Below are 15,185 nucleotides of genomic sequence, written 5' to 3' on the forward strand. Positions count from 1 at the left end.
GCATTTAGCCTATTTTTTAAACACACTTTCTCTGTGTCCTCCCAACATAAAGATTCCTGCTCATCATGGTGAAGAGGTGAAGGCAGGACTAATGGTCCAAACAACTTGGATGTTTTTCAAAGTGTAACCACGTGACTGAGCCCATAAATACACAGAGAGAGGCTCGGCAGCGACAATTACTCCAGACACACTGCCTCCTCCACCTGCCCAACCAGGCTCCTCTACCTGCAGACACACACCTCTCTCTGCTCCTGACACCCTGGGTGTGTGAGTCTCATCTACAGCCTCTGGTGTGTGTGTGTGTGTGTGTGTGTGTGTGTGTGTGTGTGAGTGTGTGAGTGTGTGTGTGTGTGTGTGTATGTGTGGCTCCTCCTCCCGCACTGATTAAATGCCCGCTGCTCGCCGCTCTCAGCTGCAGTTGACGGGAGTGTTGTGAGTGAGAGGAGCTGTGGAGTTGGACTTTTATCATCCTGACAGCAAGAGTCAGAGTTTCTTCTCTAACACCACCCAAAGAAGAAGAGATCAGCTATGAAGACCATCCTTGCTGCCTACTCCGGCGTCCTCAAAGGTAACTCCGCTGTTTGAGGGATTAAAAGTGTAAAAGAAAAGAAAAGAAACAAAAAGGCAGCAGCATCAAACAAACAAACATACAGAGGTGGTCAAACAAATCCAGACGCGGTTCAATGGGTCAGAAGGACAATCCACGCCAGTTCTGACCTGCCGTGATCTGTTGTATCCAGTGTTAGGAACATTTGATGCAAACATCTCAAAATATAGTCATTATGATTTATTCTGCAAAAATCATTGTAGAGGGAATGCTTCAGAAATGAAAACCTGGAAACTAAAATCAGCATGTTGCTGCATTCTTAAAAACTCCAAATCTTGTTTTTTCTTACAAAAATGTTAAAAGAATCATTGATGATGATGAAGAAGGAATGAGTTATTAAATCACTTTTATACTAACTGTAAAGACACTGCAGATGCTAATGGGATGCAAGAAACATCCCTCCAACAATCAGTGGAAATCAAGGCATGTTGGACCCCTATTACAGTTTGACTATTTTTGCTGCTTTCCTTGTAATTGCTGGAAGTCTCCTGCTTTACATTGAACCAATGAATGTTGTCAAGTCTTTCCATACTTTGACATACTTCATCAAAATGTGGTTTAAACTGTACAATCAGCAGGAGTTTGCATGCAAAGTTTGCTAATTAAAAAAACAAGAAAATCCTCATTATTAAGTGTCGGGACATTTATTTCTGTTGCCATGGTAACGAAACAGGTATCAATATCCTCTTTTTTTTTTTTTACTACTTAGGTTATATTGAAGTTCAAAAAATCTGCAATTGTGACAGCCATAGAGCAAATACAACCATCTTTATGATTCAAGCTTTACAATTTTGGAACTAAAACAGATTAACCTCTTTCACTTCCATTTCTTTTTAACGTGTTTGATTTGTGATCCGTGACTCTTTTTTTAATCTGTGTTTACTTTAGCGATACACTCAGAAATGCCTTACTAAGAAGGAGGAGTAGTTGGGCTTCTTTGTCGACAAATTAAAAGTCTTTGATTGAACTTTAGTCGCTGTGTTGGCGCAGGCATTTTTGACTTTTATATTGAATATAGATTGATAGCAGCTCCGAAACCTGTCACTTTTCTTTATCACAATGGGAGTTTAAAGTTCAGATTCAGATTGGTCTATCAGTCTATCTTATTTATTTGAAAGCTGAAATAATCTTTTACTTTGAAATTGGCCCATCTTTCACCTTGGTAGGTAACTCTGCCAGGATACTCCAGTCTTATTCCGGATATTTAAATCCTCCTTTAACTACAGCTGAACTTTAACAGCAGCCGTTGAAAAGAGAGTGTGGATTTTTCTGCACCGCTTTCACTGTAATCACACTTTCTGAAAGGAAGACTTGCAACCAGTTTCGAGAGAGGAGAATTCAATGAATGTACGTGCATGTCAGGGTTGTGAGAGAGACTTAAAACATGTGAAATTTGTCTCACATTATCTCAAATCCTCTCTGCAGCTTCTGATGAGTCTAGAGCAGACACACAATCATTACGGGTCTTTTTTTAAGGACTTTTGGAGTCTACAGCTGAACAATGAAGTCATGCAACTCTGCACAAATAACAGGACAGATTTGGATCCACCTGGTTGCTTCATGTGCTGTGTGAACTGATAGTATTTGTTTACCTCTCTGCATTCTCTGGTGGTTTGATCTGGCTCACAGAGGGACTGTTAAGTGGACAGATTAGGCCGTGGTTGTATCCCCGCCAGCTCCGTTTCCCTCCTGCAGAGATTCAAGCAGCGATAGCCTTGACGGAGTCATGGCATCATAGGTGGAAGAGTATCACAGGTGAAAGCAGCAGCAGGAGGAGGAGCACTGTGCTGGGTTATTTTCAGTGTGCACTGATGGGATTAGAGGACAGTGTTGTCCAGGAGGAGGGAGGGCTCCTCTCTTATTGGCTCTCTGCAGTATGAGCTTGTCCAGCTTTAGTGGCTCTTAGTGTGTGCGTTACTTTTTTGCTCCCTGTTCGCACACAGTCCCCTCACATGTAGCTGCAGTGCTTCACGTATGGCCTGCTGACTGAGGAGAGCTGGTGAGTAGCCGAAATCGAACGACTGAGGCTTAGCTTCAAATGTTAATTGAAGAAATTGACTTGTTTGGCATCATGTTGCAGGAAAGCATTGCTTTGTTGGTTTTTGTTTGGGGCAAGAAAAGTGACAAAAATGCTTTTCACACATATTTTTTCAGGCGTTTGTAGCTTTCTTCTATAATCCATTCATGTGGACATGTGACAGTTTGGTAAAAGTCTCCTTTTCTGCTCTGTTTTCACTTCTTGCACCTTTTTGTTGCAGGCACGGGCTCCAGCATCCTCTCTGCCCTGCAGGAGCTGCCTGTAGCATTCTGGCCCTGCACGTCCAAGATGGAGAAACATCTGCAGGTGATCTCTGTGCTACAGTGGGTCATCAGCTTCTTGGCCATGGGTGAGTGGGGGGAGTTTGTGTTTGTGTCATTTAAGCTGCAGGACGGCAGAGAAACAGAGAAGAGCTAACCTGTAGTCTCCTTATAGTCTCATAATGAGAAGGTCAGAACTCTGAGCTGCACTCATACTTGTGTCTGCCTCCTGATATCTTTCCGAGCCCTGAGCTGAATATCTAATCTGTTCTGTATCTTATGGTAATTGATTTCCCTGTATTTCAGTACCATTCACTTCTTTTCCAGTACTTGATTGTACTGTTCCTCCTCTCTGCCTCCAGGCGCTGCCTGCACAGTGCTGCTCATCTACATGTTCTGCACAGACTGCTGGATCATCGCTGCCATGTACACCGCCTGGCTCATCGTTGACTGGAACACCCCCAAACAAGGCAAGGCGTGACACAGTACCACTCTCATCAGCGACAAAACCATTAGTATGTCTGTATAACAGGTCAGATGACGATGTTAAAAATGTTGCACTGATTAAAAATTAATGGTTTAAAATGGTGTGACAGCACATGAATGAATGCTCTGAGACCTCTGAGTTACCTAAAGTGTTGGTTTATTAATTTGTAATGAACCAACAAAGACTCTATTATTTGAACAGGATGTTTATCTAGTTCTTAAATTCTTCCTTTTAAAGATCATACAGATCACATGTTGTTCTTACTCAGAGAAGGATGGTGATTCTTGGCTTTCTAGACGTTATGTCACACTGGCTAAAATATTAAAAAGGATTCGATGGATAGTCGTAACTGTTGTAAGGACTCATATGGTCCCCGGATAACTGACTTCTCTCTCTGTGACACCCTTATGTTTCCTCAAGCATCAGCTATTGGAAGTTGTCATAAAATGTTTGCATAAACTAATTATTACTATTTAAAAGTAGTGGCACTTCAGCTGTAACTTATGTTCAATGCTTTATAAACGTTAGCATGCTAAGCTAAACCTAAAAGGTTGAACATTGTAAACATATCAGCTATGAAGTATATACATTCTTAAACATGGATGGACGGAAATTCTGAAATTCTAAATTGTGAACATGTTAGCATGCGGCCGTTAGCAATTTCTCAAAAAACAGTGCTAAGCTAAATCACTAGCTAAAATGCTACCGAGAACATACCAAAACGCGTATCAGCTCTGTTTTTGAAGTAGTGAAGTGTTTTCTGATCTGTAATGTTCCCTTCAGGTGGCAGGAGATCGTCTTGGGTGAGAAACTGGACGGTGTGGACGTATTTCAGAGACTACTTCCCAGTCAGGGTAGGTAACTAACCAGTCTCTCTGTGTGGGCTTTTTGAATCCCTCCCCAACACTTCAAAAAAACATAGAGAGCAGGGTGAAAGAAGATGTCATTTTAGCTGTAACAGCCGTAATGTGCGTTGAAATGCTGTCCAACATTTACTTCTTCTAAGTTTCCCTGTATGGTTAGTTTTGCCTTGATTGAGCTTGTTAATTGATTTCTATTCCTGCACAGGTTTATAGATACGCTTATCAGGGGTGTATGGAGTATCAGCTGTCGGCTCCAGTCAGTTCCTTGTCCTGTGATGATTATGATGAGGGCCTGATGTCGGTGCAGAGTTTTAGACTTTGTCCGGCCTGATAGGCTAAGGAGCTGTGCTAGGCTTGTTTTGATCACGGCTTCTTTAGACGCGAGGACAAACCTGGAACAGTGTGTAGGAGAGGGTGTTATCACACACATTCACAGAGTATACAGTGTGTGTGTGGAGGGGGTCTGTCACAGTACAGTACAGTAGCAGTGAGTGAGTAAACTGTCAGTGAGGAAGCTAACGGTCAAGGACAGCATGTTTAAGGTGTTCTCTGAGAATCTCTGCATGAGTCAGTTTGCTGTCAGAAGATTTTACTAAATCATCACTTTGCAATTTCTCATTAACTACCCCAAAAAAATCTACAATTCTAAAATTGACCAGACACTTTTGTCTATGCAAACAAACATCAAAGTTGAGCTACTCTTTTCATTTTCAGTAACTTCTCAGCAAAGATACAACACATTCTCTGGTCAAGACTTCTCCAAATAGACTATTAGCTTTTAGTTTAGGCTTGGATAGTATACTGAATTTCTAGAACAGATTTACAGTGAGTACGTCCGCCTCCTTTTTCACACATTGAACACATCGATAAACATGACAGACAAAGTGACAACAGTTCTTAAGACCATATTTAAGCCTTAGCCTGGACTAGTTTCTACTTCTCGTTGTTTTCAGTTCAGGCTTTCTAACATTTTCTAAGAAAAGTCAGACAACACTGGCATCATTTCATATCAATTAAAAGAAAGTAATTAGCCTTTAGCTACTACTTGTCTGGGCCTCTGCTTGAGTAAATCTGAAACAAAAGCAAAAGAAAAGATTTAGAAACATCTCCAGATACAACAGTTGGTTGTTTATCGCAAAGTTTGTGCAGATAGATATTTTTCCTGCAGCGTCTTAAAGTGTAAAGTGTAAAGTGTAACCAGGTAAAAAAAAAGAGACAAGTTGAATGTTTGTTAGCTCATACCTCTCTGCTGCTGCTGGGTTAGCTTTATGTTGTTCCCCCTTCCCTCCTCTCAATGCTAATGAAACACAGGAGCTCACACGACCTGTTTTTAATTTGATCTCTTTTTCAGAGAAAACCGGTAACTGACAGTGTTTGTCTATAAAATCCCCTCAGTGTGATCAGAAATCTACTGTTCAGAGAGAAGAAAGAGATTCAAGTCGAGCTCTCTGCAGCTGAACTTTGTCCGTCACATTGATCTGTACTGTGTGTTCTGTGAGGCCGTGTGTCTCAGCAGGTTGATGAGGTCATTAAAACAGACACCCAGACACTTGATGTCAGCTCTCAGTCAGAGAAAGTATTACAGCAGGACAACAACATAAGCCAACGTAGATATTTACTGTTGCAAAGTTTGAATGACATGTCGTCGTTACAGTACATGTTCGGCTCTCAGAACTGAGTGAGTGGTGCATTAAGTCAGTGTTTTCAAAGTAAGGGTCCTGACCCTCTGGGGGGTCACTAGGTGGTGCTTCAATCACTAGTTTCAAGTTTTCTTTGAAACAGTGAGTTTATCCTTTTATAAGTAACGGTCCCATTTAGAGTAAAAAAATCAATAAAACAGGGTATGCTTTAGAAACCGACCCATTAATCGGCCAGCCGATAATACAAGCAGATATTAGTATACCAAGTGACTATGGGTATCGGATAATTTTATCGCAGATATACAGATATTGCTGATCACTGATTTAATCTACTGAACCATATCCGTCAGTGGTTACGCCCCTGAGTCATCATTTGAATATAGGTGAATATGATAGTGTTCTTTATCTATGACGAACACATGATAATTATTTATGAGTTGGAGGAAAATCGGTTAAAGTCTGAAGCAGCCTTTAAGTCTAAGTGAAGACTGTAAGAAGTCTTCTGTGTGACTGTACACTAAAAAAACAAAGAATCCTCTGTCAGATTAGCACTTTTTATTACAGTAACCAGTGACTTTTGTCTGGTCTCCATCTCTTCCAGTAACTATAAAAGTAGTTGAATTCTGTGTACATCCTCCTCTGCCCTGTTCTAACCCCGTCACAACTGCCATGCAGGTCAGGTGGACTCAGCGCTGCTGTGAGGATCTTGAGTGTGATCTCTTTTGCTAATGCGATTATGCAACTGTTGTGTTTGACGAGCTACGACGGCGGCTCTGTCTACACATTGTGATGGATCTGAGTCTGCAGTGCAGATCAGAGCGCTCACTGTGATGGTTAGGATTGTGCTGATCCAAAACAGCAACGTGAAACCAGGAGATTAACCTGATGCTGAAAGTCTGATAATGTGCCGTATTGTTGACAACCTGAGCAGGCGAACAACATTTATACTGGCTCACTGTTTTATGACTGTACATGAGGGTCGTGTTGGGTTCGAGTTGATAAGGATGTTCTCGTACTACTGAAACATAATCTGTGTCACAAATGTACACAACACAAATACAGCAGGAAATGTTATGGATCCATCTTGAAATGTTAAAAAAAGTAAACATCATCACATATATTTGATGTGATTGGCACACACCTTCTGTTTTAAGCTTTCAGCCATATTTGTTTTCTAACAGTGCATGTCTCTCATCAGCTGTTCTCGGGGGTCTTACATTCAGCCCTCTGTATATTAATGAGTCTCACGCTGCTCCTCTTTGTGCCTCTCGTCCTCCAGCTCATTAAAACCCACAACCTGCTGCCCAGCCGGAACTACATCTTCGGCTACCACCCCCACGGCATCTTCTGCTTCGGTGCTTTCTGCAACTTTGGGACGGAGGCCACCGGCTTCTCCAAAAAATTCCCTGGCATCAAACCCTCTCTGGCAACCCTGGCCGGAAACTTCCGCTTGCCGGTCCTGCGAGACTATCTGATGTCTGGAGGTGAGCGGACTTGAGAGAGTGTGGAATCTTGTTTAAATTCCTGACATGTCTGATAGCATAAAGGTCTGTATCTGTAGGAGGGAGGACCTTTGAACGTATTGCACAGCTGAAAAAGCTTCTGTTTACTTGGATCTGCTGATTTGACTGACTGATAGAGCTCTAACTGTTCTGTTCTGAACGGCTGTTTGTTGTTCAGGCCTCTTCTTTGCCCATAGATACTGTACTTACTCTGAGGTCACTATAGGTTACTGAACATGCTGTTTCAAAAGGTTTCATTGATTAATGTGAACACATAGTACATCTCTGTGTCCTTCATCGGTTGTAAATCTTTATTAAGATCTCTGCAGAAGTTGCGGTGCTTTAAAACTAAGTGTTTTTTTATTTAAACTGCTGTCAGGGTGATAAGAGTGAACACACATTTTACTGAAACCTTCTCTGATGCATTTTTTTATCTGGCCATGAAACAGACTGAAATTCAAATTACTTCTTCATGAACTACAAAAGCAGACAAGAAAATCAGTGACATCATTGATTACTTATTTTATGTTCAATACCTGGTGTGGCTGATATCATGAGACAGATCAGCTTACAGCACGCAGACCAGAAGACGACAAAACAAAGAGATCAAACGTATCTTTGTCCACAGGTGTCACTACAATAGACAAAATAAGAAAGTTCCTTACTGTTTTATTTTTGGGCTTTTTCTGCCTTTTAATAGAAAGACAGGACAGCGGGTAGAGTTGGAAATCGGAGAGAAAGTCACAGAGGGGAACGACATGCAGGAAAATGGGTCACGGGTCGGGTCAGAACCTGGACCTGCCTGCTTCAGAGACCACAGCCACTGTACATGGTGCACTAACAAACATACCACTATGCTACCTGCGCCCCAAAAATACAAAATCTTTGGTAAAGTAAGAATTACTGATTATTTTTGAACAAAGTATGAGCAAAACATTTTGCAGGTTGTTTGTAAAGCTAGCTATGCCTCAAATTAAATTTGGGGGTAAATGGGGTGCCGGACAGCCTAGCGGTTATGTTGCAGAAGCTCATGTGGGTTTGAATTCGACCTTAGCCCTTTGCTTCATGTCGTCCCCGACTCTCTCCTCCAAACATTTCCTGTCCCTCTCTTCCGCTGTCCTATCTAATAAAGGCAAAATAAGGCCACCAAAAAATACTTATTTCAGATTAAATGACTGAAACAAAAAGCCCTTGACTATAATAAACCTTGAAGCTACTGGATGTTCGCGTTGATCTTCATGACCCCTGTAGACAAAGTGGTACATCTTACCTCAGCTGATCCCATCCTGAAAGTTAAGAAATTGTACTCTGTGATGAAAAAGTCATCTTGCTGTCTTAAACATTTGAAAGCAACACTTTCAGTGAATCTTTGCTGTCAAAAAGTTAAAAAAAAAAAGGCTGCTAAATGGCGTTGGTTAACACAGACCCTGTGGCAGTGTAAAGAGACATTTGAAAGAACTACATAGATGAAGTCATTCCTGTCACTGAGGGTCTGCTTAACCTTTTCTTAAGTCAATTTCATAACCAGTGTAAAACTCATAGGAGCTTTTGTTAGTTGGGAATGTCTTGCTGCTCTAAATTTGCTCCAGTTTAGTCGGCCAAGTTCACATGTTCACGTCACTTTTATCCAAGTAACTCAAAGTTCTCTTTTTACGTCATGAAATTATTTTCACCACTGATTTGTAGATATTTTGTGCAGAAGTTATGGATATAATGTAGAATAATGGAGGATACTGGGTCCTCCCTGTGATAGGGTGGTAGACTCCAGGTAAAGCCAGTTGCTGTCGAAGAGAAAAAATTGTAATGTCAAGGAAGGGATGCCACAGGGTCATCTTCAGGCACACTCGCTATTAGGCAATTAAGCTGAAGGTCACATTATCTGCCTTTTAAATAAGTCTCAGAGTTCCTCAAAACATGTCTGTGAAGTTTCTTGTTCTAAATCCACTCTGATCCTGTATTTGATCATGTCTATAAACCCCTCTATTTCAGCCCTGCTCAGAACAGGCTGTTTCTGTGTCTGTACCTTTAAATGTAAATGAGCTGTGTCTGACCACGCCCCCTCTTTGGAAGGGCTTTAGTGTTTCAGGCTTTCTTGCCCAATGGCCTATTGTTTAATGTGAGAAGGCAGACTATATAAATTAGTCTGACTGAGTTTTGCAATAATTGCAACATAAGTTCAGGACAACATTAAATATTCTTGATTAGTCCATACATGGTGGGTCATTGAATTTGCCTCTTTTACACTTCTTCTTTTGTGCCGTTTTAAACATTTTTCTTGTCTTTTTTCCTCATCAGGTATCTGTCCTGTGAACAAGAACTCCATCGACTACCTGCTGTCACGCAGCGGGACAGGAAATGCCGTCGTCATCGTTGTCGGAGGAGCGGCAGAGTCGCTGCAGTGTGCTCCTGGCAAGAATTCTGTCACCCTGAAGAATCGTAAAGGCTTCGTGAGGCTGGCCCTGCAGAAAGGGTGAGCTGGCTGCACCGCACTCAGACGCAATAAGGCCACGTGCAGAAACAGCGACTAAACACGGCCTTGACCAATATCTGCTCCGACATACTAATGTGATTCTCAGAGTCTGTGCATGAATGAATAAACCTTAAATAATAATTCAGAAAAAAGGTTACCCCCCCAGAAACACGTCTTTTATGAATGTGTAGTTCTGCAGTCTCAGGCAAACCTGAAGTTTCTAGCTAACCCAAAGGAGCCAGAGTCCTTCTCAGATATGGTCGTGGATCAATGTTCACCTCGTCCAAAGAAGCTTAGAGCTTAGAAATATAGAGCTGGATTCAGAACAACTGGGTTAGCATTCCAGACGAGGGTGTACAATAAGGTCACTCCTTCCTCGATATGTTACACATTGGATTTGATTCTTAATACATAGTGAGGGAAAATTATGTTTTATTAGGCAAACTAAGAAAGAAGTGCACAAGGGCTTGGTTTAATGCACCTTATCCACTGAAGATACACCGATTAGATGTAACATAATGACCACCTGTGCTATCTAATGCAACACAACAGTTCGAGTTCTAAAGTCTACTTTTATGAAACGTCTGCATTCTCCGTTTTTGTTGACATGGTCAGAAAGGTGATTTATCTACTCTGTGTTTATCATGGAAGAGGTATTGGGTGGTGTTGGTGTCCTGGTGTGCATTAAAACACTCCCCTCGTGTATGTTAATGGAGAGGGGGGGGGATATAAGCAACACCTCTCATTATGTTCTGTCACTGAAAGGTTTTGTATTGCATTAGATTGCCTCGAGATTAAAAATGTTATCGCTGATCGGTGAATAAATTGAAATATTCCAAAAAGGATATAAAAGGGCAAAGGATGATAAAAGAGTTACATGAATTAGTTTTTTATTTCCTTCCTGTTTCTTACACTGTATCTATAGTATATGCTTAAAATGTGGGGGGCGCCAATGGTCGAGTGGTTAGTGAGGATGCCCCAAGAGGCTCGAGATTGGGCAGCCTGTGTTCACGTCATTCTTTACTTCCTCCCTCCCTGATTTCTGACTCTATCCACTGTCCTTTCCATCTAATGAAGGCATAAAAAAACCCAAAAAGAGAACAGTTTATCAAACAGTCTTTGTAAAGCTGCTTGTTTATCACAAGTTCTCTCTGTATTAATAAATCAATAGCAGTAGCAGTAGCGCTGTGTTATTCTAGGAATGGGCTGGTTAATGGATGTATGAAAACTCTCCGAGATGACGTCATTGAGCAGTTATGAATTTACTCGATTGGCTGCAGATAGTTTCCTGATTGCATAAACTCTTTCATAACCGTTTACTAGTCAAGACAAAAACTTGACTGTTCATCAACTGTACAGCAGAAGGTCCCAAAAATGACTTTCTCTGATTTTGTAAATAGAAACAAAAACAGCGGGCCCATCTGAGCAGGATCCTGAAGTGACTTAACTTGTCCTGTACTCGTGTAGACATATCTCTCAGTTGTGTTTTTTTTATGCTCAATGAACCCTTCTATTACAGGTATGACTGTAATAAAACCATAAAAATACCCAGGCTAATAATGCATGTTATATAAACAGTTACACAAGAAGGGTGCAAAGTTCAAGTTTCAGAGAGTAGAAGGTGTTGTTGTTTTTTTACATCGATTTAGACTCCAACACTGGAACATGTCTGATAACTGATTGATATGTTTAAAATCTGTTCAAGTGTACGGCTTTTTATAGAAACATTCATAAAGGGGGTCTTTAGTTGAGCTTCTGGTGTGTCTCCTCAGGTCTGACCTGGTTCCGGTGTATTCCTTCGGAGAGAACGACGCCTACAAGCAGGTGATCTTCGAGGAGGGGACGGTCTGGAGAGCTATACAGAAGAGGTTGCAGAAGCTGTTAGGCTTCGCCCCATGCCTTTTCCACGGATGTGGCCTCTTCTTCGGCAACTCCTGGGGCATCGTGCCTTATGGAAAACCCATCACCACGATAGGCAAGTGTGACTGCTGATGTTTACGTTAATATATGTCAACTCTTCAACAATACTCTGCTGTGGTGGTACAGTTTATTAGAGGACAATGAGTGACACATATTGAACAGATAAGCAGAGCAAAGTCTCTATTTGCTGAAAAAAAGAGAAAAATCAGACAAGTGCTGAAGTACAAAAAAATGCAATTCCTCGAGTTTCCACTAGAGGCTGGACCAAAAGATAAGGAATCCCAATTGGACCCCATATTAAAATATATAACATTAGAATACAAATATTTACAGACTGATTAAAAAAAAATGTTGGTATCAATAGCTAATTTCTTTATTAGTAAACCCTGTAAGGGGGACAGAGGGGGAGACTGAAGGCCGCCTTAACTCTGCATCTTTTCTAGAGAACATTTCTGACATTGTGATTGCCATCGTTAGGCTTCATCACTCTTTAGAAACCAATAGGTGACACCACTGAGACTGCCTCAGTGATTTATACTCCTGTTATGCACTTTTTATTCTAAGTTTTAACCTAATTATTATACATTTTCAAGGGTTTTAATTTCCCCAATGTTTTCATTCTATGTATTTTATTTCCATCTTATTTTTTAAATATATTTCCATCTTATTAAAGAGTATTATTTTGGGGGATTACTTACCTCCTTACATTCACTTTTTGATGATGTAACCCTCTTTTATGTTCACTATTTAACCCTCTCATATTCTCTTACAGTTGGGGAGCCAATCACAGTGCCAAAAATTGAGGACCCCTCTGAAGAGATGGTGGATCTGTACCACTCGATGTATGTCAAGTCCCTGCTGTGCCTTTTCGACAAGTACAAGACTCGGTTCGGCCTGAAGGAGAGCGACGTCCTGTGCATCCAGTGAGAGGACCAGAGGGTTGTTCCTGTTGAAGCTCTGAACTGTGTCAGCATCTCCAGACCCATCCGCCTCCCCCTTCCCCACCTTACACCCCCTCCCCGTCCAATATTGGTGCCTGGTTTGGATTATCTCTGGACTGCAGACTCTACACATGAGCACATTTGCTAAAGAAACCTTTGCTCTCTGCATCATATCACACACACATGTAGTCATAGTTTCTCCTCAGGCAGTGGCAGGTTTGAACTCGAGTCGCCTCTCCCTGCTGCTGCCACTGGGTTCATCAAGTCTGGCTTGGACAAAGCTAAACCAAATCCCACTCAAAGAAATGTGCCTTTCTAGCTTCTTTTTTGTGAGGGGTCGAACTGTGTTATAAATGCAGAGGGTGTTACGGTCCACTAGATGGAGCTGGAGGGTAACGTAAAGGACTTAAAGAAGTGCCAATGTTTTCTTTCTCTCATATAATTCTCCTTTTTAGGATCCCATTGTATGCTGAATGCACAAACAATGCAAACCCAAGCTACCACATAAGTATTGGGATCATAAACCCAAAGATTAATTGAGCCAAAGACCTATCGTATCCCCACAGATAGCATGTATTTCTACTGTGTGTAAAGCCAAAGGTGGGGGAATTTACAGAGTGGATGTATATTGTGAATGCACAATACCTGTGTGCCTGTGATTTGTACAATGCCAAAAAGTATTAATTGTATTCTGTAGAGGGGAAAAGGCAGATTTTTGTGCCTGTCCCTCAAATGAATATTCCTGATGCACTTTTTGTAACGCTGAACAACAATGCCTTTTGAGAAGACAATTTTCCAAGACAGTCACAGTGCTGCTTGGCTTCATTTCCCTCTGTGTCCTACAGGTGTTCAGGTCTGGATGGGTGTGTTTAGTCTATGCAAGAAAAACGACAACGATGCCTTGAATCTGCGAGCATTTTGCAAAGTGTTGAGATGCAGTTGAAGATGAAGTTTTGTAGGTGAAAATCTTGACGTTTGATGATTCCAGTTCACAGTGGAGCCATTTGTAACATTGCCATGGGTGCTAAATGAAAGAGATGGGATTGTACTGGTCGTGCAACTGGTATAATGTTATATTGAAGGGTGTCAAGATTACTTTTTGTGAAATAAGAGTATGTGAGTGGAGAATATATCCCTGGAATCATCAAAGTAAGTATGTAGATGGGTGGTAAATCATAAGATTGTCATTTGAAGAGCGATTTCCTCTGATTTCACCTCTGTGACTTCTTACAAAGAGCAGTGTAATCCATGTGCAATAATACATTTGCAAGGAATAAACAGCGAGACCTGTCGATGTGACAACTATAGCATCACTTGTCTGCCAATATTTAAATTAAAACTTTTTTTATGTTTTCAGAAGGAAATGTGTGTGTTTTTGTCACTTCTTTTTTGTCCAACCTTTTTTGGTAACATTTCTCATGCTTCATCTTTTTTTTCTATAATGTACTCCACCTGACATCCAATGCTGAAGAGACAACACTTCCTAGATGATTTAACATTGGGTACTTCATCGTCAAGATACACATGCCCCATACAAAGTAACTGTCAGACTTTTGAAATCATGTCCTCCAATGTCTGACTGTATCATACGCACAGTGTCTTGAATCAGAGATATCGCTTTGAGATTTACTCTGCATACAAACTCAAAACGTGATTTAGATTAAGACGACTTAATTTATCCCAGAAAGGTAATTCAGTTTCACATCCTACAGAGTCTTATTAAAATAAATCAAGACACAATCAGAGGAAACAAACAGTCACAGCAGCATTAAACAATTATATTCACATGCCAGTAACAACAGACATAAGTAGACACAAGTGAGAATTTAAAAATGCAGTATGAATTAAGACACCAGAAAAGTATTATGAATACATAGATAAATAACCTTAAAGGTTACCTTAGTGTGCATCGACCATAAATCAATTAAAGCTTTCAACAGCCTGAAAGCTGAAGGAATAAAGGAGTTTGAGTGTTTGTTCTCAGAAACGTCCAGAGGGCATTCAAAGAAAGTCAGATGAGAGAATATGGTCATCCATTGGTTCTGAACAATTTTGTACCGAACACAACCCAGGTACTATCTAATGTTGTTAAACATTTTGCGGCAAAGTTCAGCGATAATATTCGTGAATGTTACTGAAATTATTTGTAATAGTTTGCTGTCTTCAGGTGCTCCTTGGAAATATCATATTTACTGTATTTATGAGTTATGAGCACATGATGAGCCCTCACAAGTCATAATTACAAGTAAGAAATTGGGAGTCATGACATTTGTGTGATGTTTCAGTGCAGCAAAAATGGTGGAAAGCTTGGAAGCAGTGTCAACAATTAAAACAGGAACAGGGACACACAGAGAGTATGCTAACATGCCTAAATTTAGCAATCAAGGGCTAGCTATAATGTTATTTAAACGCAATATGTCCAATCAGTAAGATGTGTAGTGAGTGAAATGATAAAGT

At 40.8% G+C, this 15,185-nt stretch overlaps 1 protein-coding gene across 1 annotated transcript; it reads left to right on the forward strand.

Moving 5' to 3' along the window:
- Window positions 1–180: 180 nt before the first annotated feature.
- Window positions 181–14,092, forward strand: dgat2 (diacylglycerol O-acyltransferase 2). The gene is made up of 8 exons (XM_020660627.3): window positions 181–568; window positions 2,866–2,994; window positions 3,268–3,375; window positions 4,176–4,246; window positions 7,175–7,379; window positions 9,693–9,867; window positions 11,640–11,842; window positions 12,560–14,092. The coding sequence occupies exons 1-8, from the start codon at window positions 529–531 to the stop codon at window positions 12,712–12,714; spliced, it is 1,086 nt and encodes a 361-aa protein (XP_020516283.1). The 5' UTR covers window positions 181–528; the 3' UTR covers window positions 12,715–14,092.
- The last annotated feature ends 1,093 nt before the right edge of the window (window positions 14,093–15,185 follow it).

This window comes from Labrus bergylta, chromosome 14 (genome assembly GCF_963930695.1).
Source record: "Labrus bergylta chromosome 14, fLabBer1.1, whole genome shotgun sequence".
Lineage (NCBI taxonomy): Eukaryota > Metazoa > Chordata > Actinopteri > Labriformes > Labridae > Labrus > Labrus bergylta.

Coding starts and splice junctions, on each gene's coding strand:
- dgat2 (XM_020660627.3), top strand. CDS start 529: ATGAAGACCATCCTTGCTGCCTACTCCGGCGTCCTCAAAG. Junction 569..2,865: donor CTACTCCGGCGTCCTCAAAG/GTAACTCCGCTG, acceptor TTTTTGTTGCAG/GCACGGGCTCCAGCATCCTC. Junction 11,843..12,559: donor AAAACCCATCACCACGATAG/GCAAGTGTGACT, acceptor ATTCTCTTACAG/TTGGGGAGCCAATCACAGTG.